The 18,000-nt window shown below is 36.8% G+C and overlaps 4 protein-coding genes and 1 pseudogene across 4 annotated transcripts; 1 reads left to right on the top strand and 4 right to left on the bottom strand.

Moving 5' to 3' along the window:
- The first annotated feature begins 2,033 nt into the window (after positions 1-2,033).
- Positions 2,034-3,116, top strand: LOC125217838 (Heavy metal transport/detoxification superfamily protein). Its single transcript, XM_048119390.2, has 4 exons — positions 2,034-2,214; positions 2,316-2,467; positions 2,534-2,624; positions 2,707-3,116. The coding sequence occupies exons 1-4, from the start codon at positions 2,106-2,108 to the stop codon at positions 3,024-3,026; spliced, it is 672 nt and encodes a 223-aa protein (XP_047975347.1). The 5' UTR covers positions 2,034-2,105; the 3' UTR covers positions 3,027-3,116.
- Positions 3,117-3,130: 14 nt separating this feature from the next.
- Positions 3,131-4,131, bottom strand: LOC125218729 (uncharacterized). The gene is made up of 2 exons (XM_048120467.2): positions 3,990-4,131; positions 3,131-3,695 (listed from the first exon to the last, which is right to left on the bottom strand). The coding sequence occupies exons 1-2, from the start codon at positions 4,065-4,067 to the stop codon at positions 3,360-3,362; spliced, it is 414 nt and encodes a 137-aa protein (XP_047976424.1). The 5' UTR covers positions 4,068-4,131; the 3' UTR covers positions 3,131-3,359.
- Positions 4,132-4,409: 278 nt separating this feature from the next.
- Positions 4,410-6,224, bottom strand: LOC125220904 (uric acid degradation bifunctional protein TTL-like; annotated as a pseudogene).
- A 1,861-nt stretch (positions 6,225-8,085) lies between these two features.
- On the bottom strand, positions 8,086-9,956 carry LOC148933608 (uncharacterized). Its single transcript, XM_089060746.1, has 2 exons — positions 9,489-9,956; positions 8,086-8,478 (listed from the first exon to the last, which is right to left on the bottom strand). The coding sequence occupies exons 1-2, from the start codon at positions 9,579-9,581 to the stop codon at positions 8,086-8,088; spliced, it is 486 nt and encodes a 161-aa protein (XP_088916872.1). The 5' UTR covers positions 9,582-9,956.
- Positions 9,957-14,990: 5,034 nt separating this feature from the next.
- On the bottom strand, positions 14,991-17,453 carry LOC125199284 (uncharacterized). The gene has a single exon (XM_089060742.1). It carries the CDS (start codon positions 17,451-17,453, stop codon positions 14,991-14,993), a length of 2,463 nt encoding a protein of 820 aa, XP_088916868.1.
- Between the last annotated feature and the right edge of the window lie 547 nt (positions 17,454-18,000).

The raw sequence follows: 18,000 nt of genomic DNA, 5'->3' as shown, positions 1-18,000 counted from the left end.
TTAATACACTGACACTCCATTCGTTCATTAAAAATAATTTCATGGGTGGACGATGCACGTTTTATTAAAAAATTGGTGAATTAGGACAGTGAAGGAGAGAAAGTGAATAAAGTAAGGGACAAAAGAAAAAAAGGTGGATAAAGTATGATTGGGAAAAAAGAAAACATAGATAGAATAGTGTTAATTATTGGAGAGAAACTTTTCATTTTTTTGGATGAGACTATTTTTTGTGCACACCAAAATGAAAAAAAAATGAGACTATTTTCGTGGATGGATTGAGTATCAGTTAGCTGATTCATGAATATCAATTCCTGATATGTTTTGTTATGCCAATTGATATTAATGTATTTGTAAACTATAATATAATTCCATGTTCCAATTTGAAGAAAAGTTCTAAAAGAAAGCATCTCCAATAGGATAATGATAAAAAAAAACCACATCTTAATGCATAATTAAAGCCCGTATAAGGACCGCAAAATGAAAGACCGAATCTCAACTATTAGATCCGAAAAATGGAAGGATGAGATTGGACGGAAACCGAAGGCCATTTTATAGACATTTTGGTTCATGCCAAGACAATGAGTTCATTTTAAGATCATTTTAGCTCATTTTAAACAAATCATAAGTGTGTAAAACTAATACATTCTCAAAATGACTTCATGTTTTTAATATTCACATTTTCTAAATGAACTAAAAAAATCTAAAAATGATATTTATGTTATCTAAAATTATTTATCCTACTTTAAAAATCCAAATTTTCTAAAATAAACTAGCGCGCCCTTCCGTATTTATAAATTTAAAAATTTATAACTCAATCTCATCCTTCATTTTTTGTTTAATTGCTGAGATTTAGTATATAATTATGCAGAATTATGGGTTTGTTTTAAAATGACAACCCCTCTTAAAGTGAAACCGTGACACCACTTATACAACAATATTATAAACGCTACACAACAATATTATAAACGCTACACATAGCAATGTGTAGATTGCTGTATAGCGTGTTGGATATTGCTGGTCAAGAAAAATTGTTGTATAGTGTACAAAATATTGTTGGCCGTCTTTTTCAGAACTTTTTTTTCCACGTGGCAGCTTATTATTCGTTCACGTGTACAAATGATTGGCTAGAAATGGTGGTATGGTGTTATTTTAAGAGGTGGTGGCACCCTAACACTCCCCCATCCCCATCTATAACACTACCTTTAACAACAATACTAATATACACATACTATAAGAAATGGGATTTAGAAAGAAAAAAACAAAATCTCCAATCTATAGGTACCTATACTGATATTCATTTATATAAGAGTTAAGATTATGAAATAGAAATTCAAAACTTCAATCTATAGTTACAACTACCTGCATACTTGTCACGAACGTAATGGAAATGAGTGCACCCCCGTCAATAGGCAACGATTAGTTAATTGTTCGCTGGAATTGATAATACAATCAACCAACTTAGCAAATCACATTAATTTTGGTAGTCACACCAAACTATATTAGATGCATAACTAAAAAGCATGTGCCTGTTACCTTTATCTATTAACTTGCAACAACTAATTTCAATGAAGGCCAAACAAAGTGAAAAAATAAAATTAGGCCCAACACTCAAAAGGGCTAATAACATCCAATTAATTTAAATGAAATGAAGTATATCCGTAAAAGGATTATTTAAAATGAATTGTAGAGGTACATGGATGATGAATAATTTTAAATTAATGCTTAAATCTAGTTTTGTCTTATTAGGTGTATTGTTTAATTTATTGTCTAAGAAGGTTAATATATTAGGCACTGGAAAAAGACATAAAAGATAAAACACGAGGCAGTAGAAAATGGGATATGAAGGCGAACACGTTATTATAACACGAGACATTATCTAAACTACTAGTATTTCCTAAATTTGTAGCTGCAAAATTCAAAGATATAACACTAAACAAGAATTTCGTGGTTGTTGATTCCACAAATTGGTGAACCATATGCATAAAATCCTACCAACCAATTTGAACAATTTAGCAAATTAATTAGGACTACACTAACACTAGTTTCCTAATTTCCCATCCTCATTTCAGCTCTCTGCGTTTTTGCTTCTTGCAAACTCCTACTATATGGCTAAAGAAGAGAAGAAAGTTGAAGTGATTACAGCCGTTTACAAAGCACATTTACATTGCCCAAAATGTGCACATGACATTCAAAAGCCCCTCTTAAAAATCCCAGGTAATTAACTTATGTTTTAATTCTACTTACTAAAGTAGAATCTAAATTCCATAAATACACCAATTGAGTATTTTCAACCAATATTCATGAAACATGATCAGGAGTCCATAAAGTTGAAGCAAAATTTGACAAGGGTGAAATCACAGTGAAAGGGGCCATTGATGCCAAGAAGATTCACACCAGACTCCAAAAATGGAGCAAGAAAAAAGTTGAATTAGTTTCTGAGACAAAATCCAAGGAAGATGAGAAAAAGGTACTACTAGTAATTAATTATGATAGCTATACTAAATAACATTTTTTTTTTTAATAAAAACATCAGAAGGAAGCTATAAGAGCAATCACTATGAAGGCGTTCTTGCACTGCGATCAATGCGAAAGGGAAGCACGTAGGCGACTCTTAATGCACAGAGGTACAAAAATTACAACACATATATCATAGAAATTCATTTGTGAATAATAATGAAATATGATTACAGATTAATATTGTTGCAGGTATACATAATGTTAAGACAGACATGAAAGCACAAACGATAATGGTCGAAGGAGTGATAGAGGCAGAGAAGCTGAAGGCATACATGAAAAAGAAGGTGCACAAATATGCAGAAATTGTGCAAGAAAAGAAGAAAGAAGAGGAGAAGAAAGAGAAAGTGGTTAAGGTTGTTGAGGAGAAAACCACTGTGATTAAGGAGTTTAAGGAAGTTGAGAAAGTAGAGGTGAAAGCAAAGGATGGTGGAGCTCCATATTTCATACATTATGTTCACGCTCCTCAGTTGTTTAGTGATGAAAATCCTAATGCTTGTGCCATTATGTAAATACAAAAACATGTTTTTGGTTGATTATGCAACAAGAAGGGATATTTCATCGATCACAACAATAATACTTGAAAACTTGCAACCGAATAAGAGATGTTCAATAGTTTTCAGACAGAAAACACAACGATTATCTTCAATAAAATCCAATTAATACACAAATACAGAAGAAGCACATTTTCATCATCCCTAATGCCAAATAACAAATCAAACGAACCAGCAACACCAACTAAATGAATAAAAATCGAAAATAATAGTGGATGATTGCAAAAAGCAATGCATCTGCACAAGTTTATTCAATTATATATAAAGGGGATATGTGAATGAATGTGCAGCCTACAGCCTATCATTCTGGGATGGTGGGGCGCCGGTGTCAGGGGAGAAGGGGACGTCGACGAAAGCGGCCTTGTCATGGCCAGAATCAGGGTGGGCTCCACCGCTGTAAAGGTCCTGAGACGGTGGTGCTGATGCCTCGTTCTGGCTGTAAGAGAGGCTATCATCGAGTTCCTCTGCAGAGGGCAGCTGTGCGCCGCCTGAGGCAACATCTTCCTGTACTTCCGCTGCCTTTTCCGCGGCTTTCTGGACGTGATAATCCATCGCCGCCTCAGCTTTTCTTGCCTTCGCCACCTGATGAACCACCGCAAGTCGATTTTTTGCATCTTGTCTCTCTGCCTGTACAACTCAATCATTATCAATTACTCCTTATTACTCAAATCGTGACACTCAGGTTGTTATCGTATAACCAACACAGATAACGACACGAAACGACAAATCCGTGCCTAATTAGAAAATAAATTAATAAAAATATAAACACAATCCGGCACAAAAATTATTGTCGTACGGAAACGAAAAAGGATCTCACGTAAACACAACGTGAAATTATTGTATCGACTCGAGAAGAGCATGCAGATTCAAAATTTATATGAATTGTAAAATCAATATTCCATAACATAGAAAATTCCTTACCTTTTCAACCTCTCTTGCTTCAGCCTTTGCTTTGTGGAGTTCCTTCATGTCAGTAATCTTATCCTTGATGGCCTGCATTTTCGCTAATCTTTGACTTTCACCCTTTTCTTTTTTTCAATTTGAATCAAAAGCGTGCAAATGAATTTTTTGGGCAGTTATTTGAAGTATAAAATGCTTTCATTTATTCCTATAAATAGGTATAGAGAATTTTTTTCCCTGCCAATGAAGTTGATTTTAAAAGAGTGGACAACAATTGGGAATTCATGGCATATCTAATATCAATGTACAACGTACAAATGTTGCGTAAATATACTATGCCAATGAATGACTCAATTATCTTAGAACTTCACGAAATGGGAAAATGACTCAATAAACAAGGAACGGAGGAAATACATTATTAGTTGGACGAAAAGTTAGAATCTAGCTCCCGCGATACGTGGAAAACGAGAATGGAGAAAGCAGCAAAGGAACATGAAAGTGATCCCATTTCTGGGATTCCTTCACTTCAAATACTATTCCCACATAAGGGAAAAACCCATCAGGGTTATACTTCCCTGTGTCGAAGCTAATCCAATATATCCCAGGCTTCAGAGCGTCCACCATGCCCATCAACTGTCCATCCCCCCGTCTCTGTCTGTACTCGACCTGGTCTGCCCACATCTCCAGTAACCTGAATCCACCTCACCGAATAATGGCCGTGATTGCTTGTCTGCCCACATCTCCAGAAGCACATCAACGCCAGAAGCTGGAGTGCCACGAGCTACATCGAGGATGTGGGTCGTGATTGGTGGCCGCGTCCTTGTGAATGCTCTTGAGGGCTCGGCTTCAGGAGGCTCCTTTGCAGTGTTCAAATGGCCTCCAATCACATTCATGCAATCTTCTGCAGTTATAAACAGATATCATCAGACCATTTGAAGATCACGCACAAAATGGTCGGAGAAAACGAGTTTCAGGGAAATCTGAAACCATAACTAAAAACATTACACAATTCTGGTGTTAACAATTTCTATAATATATAGAGAATTCACAACAGAAGCATATTCATGTATGAAGGCAAATTTTCATTGAATGCATTCAATTTTCTTACATATAGTACTCTTTTCTCTTTCTCTCTCTCTCTCTCAAACACACACACACACACACACACACAACTTCATTTTCCTCCTTTTTAACAATTTATTGTGTTTCATCTATTATATATAGTGTGTAAAAGTCGCAAGCCAATTATCTCACAAAATAAGTTAGGGTTGTAAGGAAAAGAAAACCATATTGATAGTCTAAACAAGAAGTATGGAGACTCTTCTTTATCAACTTTCTATAATATATTTCAGAGATAAACCACACCAGGGGTATTTTGAGAACAATCTACTGCCACAACCTGCACAGACTAATAGTCGATTTGAAGTTCTTTGTGTTCCAGTAAGTTAGGGTCCAGAAACTCGAAAACACGAGAAGAAACCAAGTAAAACATGGACCAGCATAAACTAAAGATTAGAAACGGAAATAGCCAATCTGGCACAGAACCTCTGGCTTTTGTCACCACATCCGCATCATTCGGGGTCTTGGTGGCGGAAGCAGAAGTTGCATTAGCTGTGAATAGCTTGGAGATACGTAATTCAGTGATCTTCATTTGTTCCTTGGCTGCAAGCTCAAATTCAACGATTGGCCTGTTATGGTACCGTGTCTGCCCCAAAAAAAGAAAATAAAAACAAATGAAGAAAGGAAAGAAGAGCTTTTGCATCAAACCACATTATAAACTAGATAAGAGCAAATATAAAGATATCTTCCTAGTTAGACGATGACCTCAAAAGGTTGTCCACCCAAGCAACGAGATATTTACCTTAATCTCAGTGAGTATCTCAGGGGTACGTCTTCCAGATGCACATATGAGAGACAAAACCAAACTTTCCACTCATACAGCTCCTACAAAATACAGTTGGTCAAACATCTAGATGAAAGGAAGTGCTCATTTTCAGAGACTAATGTAATCTTGAAACAGTTTATAACGGCATAAGGCCTGCCAATATACAATTTACATTCTATGTTATCACATCTAATTTATGTTTATTTACATCTCACTGATTCTCATTTTCTGAATTTTCTACTTCACCAATGATAACATACAAAAACATGAGAGCACACTTGTTAAGGTACATGTAATGTAGCATCAGTAGCAGTTGCTAAAGCAGTGGACTGCTCTCCGTTGCTCCACCCGTAAGAGAAATAATTTGTCATTTTCAGGCTTATAAAAAATCATCTGATAGAGATGAGAACAGTAAACCTCAACACTTCGAACAAAGTAAATTAACAGAGTCAGAAATTTGACAGATACAATTCACTACGTTCTATCCTCCCTTTAATACAAAGAAAAGACAGGATCTCAAACAGGATTTGAACATCACAAGAGATGTTAAACCGCAAAAGATCCAGTAATTCGTAACAAGTTGTAAAGATGCCTAAATTTTCCATCTGAGCCACAGTGAAACAATATGGTGGCTGCAGCAGCGAAAAATCAACTGCATTTCTAAGAAGTGGACAGAAGCAATGTCATTTTAGCACACACAGAACAATCAACACTACACACAACGGATTAGATCATCGCCATTACCCTGTGATACAAATTGGATTGAATCATAAAAATCTGCCAGCAGCAGCTCAAAGATATAATCCTTTTTACTAGAAAGAGAATAACCACACAAATCAGAATACATAGAGCAACTGCACTTTGCAATCACAGCTGTAATTTGTGTATAAAATGAGGGAACAATAGAATAGCGAGAAACTGAACTCAGCCTACAGAAAATCAGAAAAGCACAAAAAATGGATAAAGGAATGATGAATGAAATCATCAGATGCGCGAATACATACTTTATTGAACCAGCATGGATGGCTTCTTGGGGGTTGGAGAAGGCCGCCATTTGTTGAGCATATTTGGCATGTCAGCCACTCCTCCATTACTCTCAGATCACTTCAACTTTGTATCTCCTTCGCTTCTCACTCAGATAAATGGATACGCCTCATGAACTCCTTTAGTCTGACTGTTAGGTCGCATTTGGAGGCTACCATACAAAATTTGATTATTAGTTTAATGAGTTATATGCATATAAATTGATACAAAATGGTGGATTATGAGTTTGAGCATTCAAATTTGGTTGTAAATATAACAGATATAAGTAATAGTATGAAACATTTTTCATGTTTTCATGTCCATTAGGTCAACATTTGTGCAGCTTCCTATGGAAATGGGTCCACGGGTCATATTTCCGTTCCTTTCTGATTATGAGCTATCCCCTCAGTCTGCTTTGCATGCTTTGGTTAACCAGTCTAAGAACATTATTTTCGAATACAGATCTTTTATAAGCTAATTTTTGCTTCTACAGATTTTGACTACTTGTTAGATTTCCACTACAAAAAAACGCGCGTTTACCTAGCACCGAAGTGCTAGGAATAACCCCAAAGTGCTAGGAAAAATAGAGGTTTCCGAGCACATTTTCGAGCACATAGGGTGCTAGTAATTTGCTCGCTCGGAATTATTTCCGAGCGCCTATCCGAGCAAAACTCAAATATTTCCGAGCACTCGAAACGTGCTAGGAAACTTGGTCAACTCCTCTGCTCTTCCTAGCACCAGTGTGTGCTCGAAATAATGCTCTCCTAGCACCAATGTGTGCTCGGAATAATGCTCTTCCTAGCACCAATGTGTGCTCGAATAATGCGTCTCAGAATCCTACCATAGTTTAGTGCTCGGAGTAATGTGATTCAAGAAACAAAACCTAGCACAATTTGGTGCTTGGAATACTGCATTTCAAAACTCCTAGCACAATTTGGTGCTAGAATTGTACATTTCATTCATATTCACGAATTTCATTATTTTTTCATATTTTTTTTATTATTTCAGCTTCATTTTAATTGTTAATTCAATGAAATTAAAATGACATTAAACCAAAACTAGAAATAAAATAAACTAATTGAAAAGCCCAATGGATTACAAGAATTCAATTGTTTCACAAAGTTGATCAATTCAAAATGCAAGTCTAAATCTATATTTCACCAAAATTCTCAAAGTTGATCAATTCAAAATGCAAGTCTAACTCTATATTTAACCAAATTTTTCACTGAACAAGCTCCTCATCTCTTCTTTCATCTGTTCTTTCATCTGCTCCTTCATCATTTCCATATTCATATCATTCGCTTCCTTAATTTTTCTCTCTCTCTCATTCATCTCGGCATGCATTTTCTCCCGCTCTTCTTTAAGTCGTTCTTCAAGTTGTTGCTCGATCAGCTCGTCCATCTTGCTAGGATCGATGTCGGTCGAGCGTACAGATGCATATGCTGATGTAGCTGATGGGAAGTATAATTTTGTTGCACTTCCTGCCCCAGGAATCTGCTTTCTCTTCTTCACCTTCCCATGACGCTCCAAGAAAATGGCATCTAAATCCGGATTCTCAACCCCTTCGGCTCTTAATTCTTCTGCCCTTGTCCTAACATCATCCTTCCAACAAGCAAACACAAATTAGATACTACTATAAGCAGGTGAGCAAACAAACAGTTTCACAACAAACTGACAAGTTTCACTGCAAAACAGTTTCACAACAAACTGACAAGTTTCACAGCAAGTTCCACAAACATTCTGTACACTTATGTATAATGTTCAACAAGACAAGATAATTCAAGGATGCTACGCAAATGGTAATTCTACGGCATAACCAAGTCCAAGGTAATCTTCAGTATTCGTGTTTGCTACGCAGATGGTAATTCTACATCCTAACCAAGTCCAAGATCATCTTCAGTATTAGTGTTTGCTACGCAAATGGTAATTCTATGTCATAACAAGTCCAAGGTAATCTTCAGTATTCTTGTTTTCTGAGTCCTACATCATAACCAAATCTGAGGTTGTAGCGTCTAAAGGAATTAGTTACCGGAGAGCCTAATATAATCATAACCATATTGGATTGCTGAATTACCCACATTCAAGGCAGAATTCTATGTGTCGTGAATAAGTCTTATGATTCTGGCATGAGAATCACACGATGAATAAGTCTTATGATTCTGCCATTTTCAAGGATGCTTTCCCTAAAGCTACTACTAAACAATAGGATAAATGCTAACTCAGAATACCTATTATCATGTAGTTCTAAGAAATTAATCCAAGTCAGAATGTACCATCTGATTATATCTTTCCCTTTCTCTATCATATACTTTTACTCTTTACTCTTTGTAGCTGGATAATTGTGAGATCATACATCTTCTAATGCAGTGGGGTTTTGACGGTATGAACTAACCAAAACAATTCACTAAAAAGTTGGAAAAACAATGAGGAAAGCAGAACATTGCCATGGAATGGTGGCCATCTAAGGTTATTAATACCACTAGCATGCATATAAAAGGAAGAGAAGCTAAAACCTGCATTTATACACTAAGTAGGCTGGTTTCAAGCATATGCACATTACTGAATCATCTGATCTTTTACTGTCAAATTAGTCAAATTAAGATTAAACTTACACGAATCTGTGTTGCGCGTTCAGAAACCAGGCCTTGTGAATCTTTTGTTTTGAATGTGTGAGTCCTACCAAAGATATCTACAAATGGAGGCATTATCCCGTCATTTTCCTCTGTCTGCAAAACATTAAAAAGGATTAAAAATATAATCAAAAAAGGAAAGAAATCAAACTAGAACAATATAAATTTTACCATTATTTCAACTGTCTCTTCAAATGGAATACAACCATTACAATGTGTTCCAAAGGCCTTCACACGCCCTTGTCTACGATTTCTCGAGCACCTCTCAGAAACCTTAATATTCTCAGGAAGCTGCCAGGCATCGGTGTATGTCGTCCACTGGGCATCCGTGAAATAGGCCGGTTTCTTCATTGTCTTTCTTTTATAACCAATGTAATCACCGTACCTAGCTTTGCACTGACTGTGAAAAGCTTTCTTGCATTCCACTTGATCATAAGCTTCGCAGTTGGCATCTTTCTGCAAAATAATAAAGTATTAAATAATTTATGATAACTGAGTTATAAATATAAAATGCACAATTTGACCTCAAATTCTTTCCAATAATGGTTAATATATTCCTCCGAAAGCTTTGCCTGGCTGTATCCTCCCGGATCAACTATGTGCTTGAAAGCCTTATTGCATATATTGGCTACTACACCAGTCGGACGCAATCTGTATATTAATATACAATTAGTAACTTAAAAAATAATATAATGAATGCATAAAATTAAATGAGCACGTACGTTCCATCCCTAAGTTGTACATATATCCGGCCTCTTGCGTCCCTCTTATATCCATCTTTTTTTGAATTTTTAGCATTTTTAGTGGCTGCATCTCTACCTTCTACTTCAACGTTAGCAGCGGTTGAATACTCCTCGTCACTATTCTCGTCCACCAACTCTAAAGAATCAAGTGGCCGTGAGTCATCGGAGTATGTAGTTGAGCGTCCCAATGATGACCCTCTCATTTCTACAATTATATAACTACCACAAACAAGGTAGAAAGGAGCATGTGATTAGTACTTTTCAGTAGGCATGAAGAAAGAAAAACAATATTGTAATGTTGACATCACATATATCACCAAACATTACTGTCATTTTCTTGCCAATGAATACAACAATCACTTATTATCTCTTCGCATCATCAACTCGGGGAAAACAGAGGATTTGACACAAACTTAGCATCAAAATCAGAAAAAAATTCAAGCAGATGATGGAATCAATCAGTAGCAATAGCAAGTTTTGATTCAGGCAGTAATGGAAAATCAACCATGATCATGAGATAGTCCATTATCCAAACGCGACAAAAGCTCTAGGATGCAGCAGGTTATTGAAGCTGAAGCTACTATCTGATAATCCCATTGTGCAAAACAACTGAAACTTAGAGCTCAAACAAATTCATAATACCAGAAATGTTGATATTTTATCTATTGGATTTTGCTTTGAAAGGTGAGTGAGTACATATATGGATATCAAGCGAGTGAGCTCAAACAAAGCTCTATTTTTTTTTATCAAACTTGTGCAGTTGCTTGCACTACTCTATAGTACACTATTTATTTTCACTACTATCTACTATGCACTCATTAGTACATACTCAACACATGCTTGTTAGGAAAAAGTTATTATGCATCTGTTGGCACTTGGCTGTATTATATGATGATCTGATTCCCCAGTCATCCATTTACCTATAAATGAGTATGTTTTATTGTATTGCAGGCTGCCTCTAGGCAAGGAAAAGGAATTGACACATCAGACAATGCAGCAAAATCCCACCAAAAACACACAACCTCAATACCTCATGACATAGATCAAAAACCACAGCAATAACTACATTTCACACGGAATCGACCAAATTCACAAAAACCACAGCAATAACTACAGTTTCACACAAGCTAAAAAATGTAACATAGAAAAAATTCACAAAGACAGTAAAGTGATGTGTCAAGTGAAGCTACATTACATCAAGCTTCAAAAAAATCATGATGACAATGCAGAAAGGAGCATGTATCTCATTGTCTTTCAGAAGAAATAACTATGCTTTTTGACATTTATGTAAGTTATTAGACTTGTGCTTATATATATGAAGTGGGAAAATTAGTACATTAAGTCTAAGAGATTTCCAGAATACCAGTGAATAATCTGAAAACACCGGATTTCTTTGGCCCTGAAAACACCAGATTTCTTTGAGAGATGCAGTCCACGATCAATAATTATGAGCCTAGCTCTTTGTTGTCTGCAAACAAGACATAAAACTGAATTATATAAGGAGAAATGAACAGTCAAGGGAAATGATATCAGAAAATGAAACTCAGTTAGCTCTTTGGAATGGCAACGGTATGAACAGTAGAGCAATTTTATCACATAAAGCAAGAATCTGAAAAGTAAATATTATCACAAAATCCCTCTAGAATATTATCACACAGACATCAAACAGACAAACACTGAGAAAGAGATCAAAGCAAAAACACTATGAATGCCATTATAATCCACAATATTATCACAAAATCTCTCTAGAATCCATAATGAAGAGCACACCAAATATGAAAATTGATTTTTTATCCTTTGCAGAAATCATATTTTAATTTTCAGCAGAAATTTTAAATCTCTGCAGAGACGGTATAGAATTTACTTAATTAGCATCCATGTTTATATCCTTGAGAACTCACATTATGTGGAGCAGCAGAGAGATATGAGAGGCCAAGTTCTCCAAGGAAGAGATCTTTGTCGTCTCCAACTACTGTTCTAGCACAAGCAATGGCAACCCTCTCAGCAACAGCCCCAACTGCACCTCCATGCATTCCACCAGATGCATTCTATGCGTCCAACCAGAATAGTTCAGTCAAGTGGGACAAAATCACAAAAATTAACTCAAAACAATCCACATTCATGAAAAGAAAACAAGCTAGAATGATGAATTTCAAGAAATTAGCTTACAGATAACCAACAAATTACTTACAGAAGCCAGGCTGCCTAATTTATTAGCTGAGAAATCCATATTACATGAGCTGGGCGATGATCATTTCTAAATTCTAAGTAACCATATCTAGCCCATAGTAGCTCTTAACTAGTCAATCACAATCGTGTTAAATACTAGCAACCATCTCGTTTAGCAGATGCGTTAATTACCCAGCCCTTTACTGATGAGGTTAGAAAAACTAATTTATCAGCAAAAATGATGGTAAAATTTTAAGTAAATTCATTCCCTCTCCAAAAGCATCAGAGGAAAACTAAAACCTAATATGTACCTAACATTTCATCTGAATTACTAGTTTTTCCCCAATTTCCCAATTAACCTAGAATTTGGAGACCCGCAGAGATAAAGATACAGAAAATCCGAGAATCGATCAATAAACTATACCAATAGAGTATGTTCATTGCACGGAGGATTTGACACAAACTTAGCATCAAAATCAGAAAAAAATTCATGCAGAAGATGGCATCAATCAGCAGCAATAGCAAGTTTTGATTGCAGAAAGGTTCACCAGTGAAGATTCACTTATGTTTAACCAAAATGCATAACTCATGCATGAACTAGCTAGATCTGCAAAAATGAAGTACGCATGCAGCTCATTATCCATAAACAAACACATAAACACAATAAAACAACAAATCAACAACACAATCTCCAAATTCAACCAAATCGCAGCAAGTAGCAGTACAGAATAAACGAAATCCGATGCGGTTTCTACTAGTTTCTCAGTGATGCAAAATCATTCAAATTGAACCTCGAGTCAATGCCAACGCAACAACCAACGCAGATTGATAGCCACAAACAGCGAGAAGACAACGTAAATCCAACTGAAAGCGAGGGGGAGAGAGAGAGTACCAAATAATTATAAAGAGTGATGAGTCAATTGAAGCTACATTACAACAAGCTCGTGAATAAAATTGAACTTTATGCTTCAACATCGAAACTCTATGCTTTGAAAGGAATCGACCAAATAATTATAGTTTCACACACGGAATCGACCAAATTCACAAAAACCACAGCAATAATTACAGTTTAACATGGAATCGACCAAATTCACTAACCTGCAGGTGTGAGAATGGAAGATGTGTGCGAGCGGTGAGGGAGAGCGGCGAGACCGGTGAGAGAGAGCGGCGAGACCGGCGAGATCGGTGAGAGAGAGCGGCGAGACCGGCGAGATCGGTGAGAGAGAGCGGCGAGATCGGTGAGAGAGAGCGGCGAGACCGGCGAGATCAGTGAGAGAGAGCGGCGTCGGTGAGACCGGCGAGATCGGTGAGAGAGAGCGGCGAGATCACTGTAAGTGTGAAGTGTTTTGGTTTAGTAGCCCTAATTAATAAATGAGGATCACCATCTCATCCGCTAATTAAGCAATAATTTAGTCAAACAATAATTTAGTCAATAATTATCACATAATTTAGTCAATCATAATTTTAGTCAATAATTATTACCACATTTGGTTATAAATGAATTAATTATGACTAACGAGTTTGTAAATAACACTTAAGTCATTCTACACTTAAATCATTGTTTACCGTTTCATCAATGTCTTCATTTTCTTCCTCATCCTCATCTTCTTCGTCTCCGTCATCTTCATCTTCATCTTCATATTTTTCTTCATCTTCTTCTTCATCTTCTTCTTGATCATTGTCGGCAATTTCTCTCAAAATTGAAATCATTGCACCACTGGGATCACATCGTGGAGGGTCTATGAGTTGAACATCATCAGAAATTTCATGAACTTCTACTTCATCTTGTTGAAAAGCAGCATCTTCATTTTTCTCTTTTGTGGTGGCATAACTAGCATAAAATTTCTTTGCTCGAACTTTGAATACTGCCCGCCAGTTCGCCTTGTCTCTTTTCTTGCTCGGAAAAGGTACAAAATAAACTTGTGATGCTTGTTTGGCTAAGACGAAGGGATCGTATTTTGGGTACTCCTTCTGAATATCCACTTCAACAATTTTGTACTTTGGATGAACAATTGTACCACCGCGTGGAGCTGGAGCCGGATTATACCATACACAATTGAACAATACAACTTTCTTTATTGGTAATGCCCGATATTCCACTTCCACAATTTCTTTCAAAATGCCGTAGAAGTCATCTTCATCATAGCTGTAATTCGACCCTCTGATGCATACCCCACTATTGACTGTAGATTTACTCTTTCCATAGGAATCTGTGTGAAATTTATATCCATTGACAAAACAAACATTGTAACTTGTAACCTCAGTTAATGGTCCTTGCGACAGATAATATAGATGACTATCACGAGGCAAGTTATTACGGCCCTGTTTGCCAAACACAATTAGTGAATAAGTATATTTTTCGACAAATAATGTACAAAGAAAAAATATAGAAAACTTACATATTCTTTGAACCATGATGCATAATGATCTTCTAATTGTTGCTCTATCTGAGGAGGTGTTATTCCCGGATGCCACCCACGCAATTGTGCAATGAACATACTGTTTTATAAAAAAAAACAATTGTTAAATAACATTTAGTTAGTTAAATAAATGAGTATTGAGGAAATCAAACTTACAGCTCGAATTCCTTTGCTTCCTGAGTATTAACTAATATGTAAGTTTGTGCCGCTTTGTATTCCACTTCTGACAAGAATCGTGTTCGTCCATTCCCAACACATCTCGTATCATATGTGAAAATTGGAAGCATATCTTTGGGGTGGATAGAACCTCCGCCATCATCATTACGAGGAACATCTCTACCTCGGCAACGGACATGTGACTCGAAGTAATAAGTGCAGAAATGTGATGCTTCCTCAGTCAAATAGGCATTACATATAGATGCTTCAACTGCAGCTTTGTTCTTGACATTTAACTTCAACTTGCGCATGTACCGCTCAAATGGATACATCCATCGAAAATGCACCGGACCTGCGATTAACGCCTCATATGGTAAGTGGATTGGAAGATGCTCCATGGAGTCAAAGAAAGACGGGGGAAATATCATCTCAAGCTTGCACAAAGTAACTGCAATCGACTCATTATACTTTGTCATATCAATTTCCCTTATCACCGTAGCCGTAAGATCTCTGAAGAAATTGCTCAACTCGGTCAAAGGTTCCCATACTCTGTGTGGAAGTAACTCACGGAGTCCGATTGGTAATAATCGTTGCATAAACACATGACAGTCGTGACTTTTCATGCCGAACAACTTATGTTTCTTCATATCAATGCACCTTGATAGATTGGAAACATAACCATCCGGAAATTTCAAACTGTGTAGCCACTTGAGCAATAATTCCATACTTTCTTTGTCAAGCGTGTAATCAGCCTTATGATATTTTCCACCACGTGGCCAAAGCTCGGGTCGTATACCAAGCAATTCCAAATCCCTTCTTGCATTAGCATTGTCTTTTGTCTTGCCTTCTACATTCATAATGGTATTGAAAATATTATCAAAAATATTCTTCTCTATGTGCATGACATCCAAATTGTGGCGAATCACATTTGTTTTCCAATACGGAAGATCCCAAAATATGCTTCGTTTATTCCACCCAAAAATCTTGCTCAACTCAGAGTTTATTTCCGCATCTTCATCAAATACTCTCTTGAATTCAAATTGTTCCAGATGATCAAGTATTTGTTCTCCATTTAAGAATGGAGGAGGACCAGAATGCTCGGTTATGTTCTTTCTAAAGTTCTTTCTGTCTCTGCGGAATCGATGATTTCTGTTGAGAAACCTCCTGTGGCAATCAAACCAAGTGGTTTTCCGTCCATGCTTCAAGGAGAAAGCTTGCGAGTCCTCCATACAATATGGACACGCACGGTGTCCAGATGTGCTCCACCCTGACAACATTGAATACGCAGGGAAGTCACTGATAGTCCACATCAACGCTGCGCGTAGCTGAAAGTTCTGTTTTCTTGATATATCATATGCAGGGATTCCTTCTGTCCATAAATCGTTGAGCTCTGCGATCAGGGGTTGTAGAAACACATCAATATTCTGCTTGGGATTCTTCGGACCGGGCACAATCACTGTGAGAAACATGTATGGATCTTTCATGCACATCACTGGAGGCAAGTTGTATGGAGTTAAAATCACTGGCCATAATGAGTACTGCGAACCGGTCTGACCAAATGGTTGAAATCCATCAGTACTAAGTGCTAACCTGACATTTCTTGATTCAGAAGCAAAGAAAGGATGTATCTTGTCGAAGGTTTTCCAGGCTACAGAATCTGCCGGATGAGACATCTCTCCTGGAGTCTGGATGTGCTCTGCATGCCATCGCATGGATTGAGCGGTAATTTCGGATGCATACAAACGCCTCAACCTTGGGCCTAAAGGGAAATAGTACATCCGTTTGAGTGGACTTGTGCCATTACCCTTAAATCTGGCCTGACCACAAACTTTGCATTCAGTTCGGTTCTCGTCTTCCCTCCAGTAGATCATGCACCCTCTCTTGCAACAATCTATCTTGAGAACCGGCATATCTAAGGTCTGCATTTGTTTCTTGCACTTATAAAAGCTACTAGGCATACGATTTGGTTTCGGCAAGCGTTCCTCCATAAATTGGCACAATTCGTCAATAGCTCGCTGAGACATTCGATGTTCAGACTTCATAGTCATCAGTCGAGCATTTGTTGACAACTCAGAATAATCACAACCCACCCACAAATCAGCCTGAGACGCTTCTAATAAATTATAGAACTGCTGCGACTCGTTAGTGGGTGATTCCGGCATGTAAGCAGGCAGGACATATTGTTCGGAATGTTGCGCTTGGAAATGATGAGGCTCGTGACTGGCTGTCTGTCCCCACACATTGTATACCATATGCTGGTATGGATCCGATGATGGATCGAAATGCATAGATTCAGCCGGTGTTGAACTGGACGACGCTTCTACATCGCAATGAAATCTCCAATCATAGTAATCTGGGGTAAACCCCCTTCTCACAAGGTGCTCTTTCACCGTATCAGGAGAAAAAAATTTGTTATTATCACATTTTGCACATGGACATCTAATTTTTGAACCATCCATTTTAGAGGGAAATGACACAGCAAAATTTATAAACGCATCTAACCCATCGATAAAATCACAATTGAATTCTCCGGTGGGATACTTTCGCTCATACATCCACTCTCGTCCCAGAATTTTATCCATTTCACTATCCTGTAGTATGAAATCAAAACAAATAAAATGATACTTTCAATAAATTAACAAAGAGTTTAAAAAATATTAGCAAATAAAAATTATAATATTGATCATCAAAATATTACTTGAATAAAAATATTATTTCAAATTATTAAAATTCTCAAGTTTCTTGTCTAGAGAAGTTTGATATAGAATAGTTAGCTAATCTATCATTTTCATGGGTAAGTCCACTATATATTAGTCACTAAATTAATAAATTAAAGTAACCTATCCATTTTACTATCCCTATAGCATAAAATTAATATAAATTAAAACAGATATAATAATATTCTAATTATTTAACATGAAGTTAGAGAGAATAACTAAAAAATATAAATTATACCTTTAGATAAAAGATAACGAGGCGAGGTGGCAACGGGCAAAGAGACAACTT

Source organism: Salvia hispanica, chromosome 1 (genome assembly GCF_029641045.1).
Source record: "Salvia hispanica isolate PSC_SH4W2 chromosome 1, Shi_PSC_v1, whole genome shotgun sequence".
Taxonomy (NCBI): domain Eukaryota; kingdom Viridiplantae; phylum Streptophyta; class Magnoliopsida; order Lamiales; family Lamiaceae; genus Salvia; species Salvia hispanica.
Note: the sequence above shows the minus strand (reverse complement) of the source record. Positions and strands in the feature narration are given on the sequence as shown.

Bases quoted from the DNA above. Each gene is read 5' to 3' on its own strand.
- LOC125217838 (XM_048119390.2), top strand. From the start codon at position 2,106: ATGGCTAAAGAAGAGAAGAAAGTTGAAGTGATTACAGCCGTTTACAAA. The intron at 2,468-2,533 runs GTACTACTAGTA...TAAAAACATCAG, and splicing joins CCAAGGAAGATGAGAAAAAG to AAGGAAGCTATAAGAGCAAT. The intron at 2,625-2,706 runs GTACAAAAATTA...ATATTGTTGCAG, and splicing joins GCGACTCTTAATGCACAGAG to GTATACATAATGTTAAGACA.
- LOC125218729 (XM_048120467.2), bottom strand. From the start codon at position 4,067: ATGCAGGCCATCAAGGATAAGATTACTGACATGAAGGAACTCCACAAA. The intron at 3,696-3,989 runs GTAAGGAATTTT...TGAGTTGTACAG, and splicing joins AAGCAAGAGAGGTTGAAAAG to GCAGAGAGACAAGATGCAAA.
- LOC148933608 (XM_089060746.1), bottom strand. From the start codon at position 9,581: ATGCCTCCATTTGTAGATATCTTTGGTAGGACTCACACATTCAAAACA. The intron at 8,479-9,488 runs GTAAGTTTAATC...GCTTGTTGGAAG, and splicing joins AACGCGCAACACAGATTCGT to GATGATGTTAGGACAAGGGC.
- LOC125199284 (XM_089060742.1), bottom strand. From the start codon at position 17,453: ATGGATGGTTCAAAAATTAGATGTCCATGTGCAAAATGTGATAATAAC.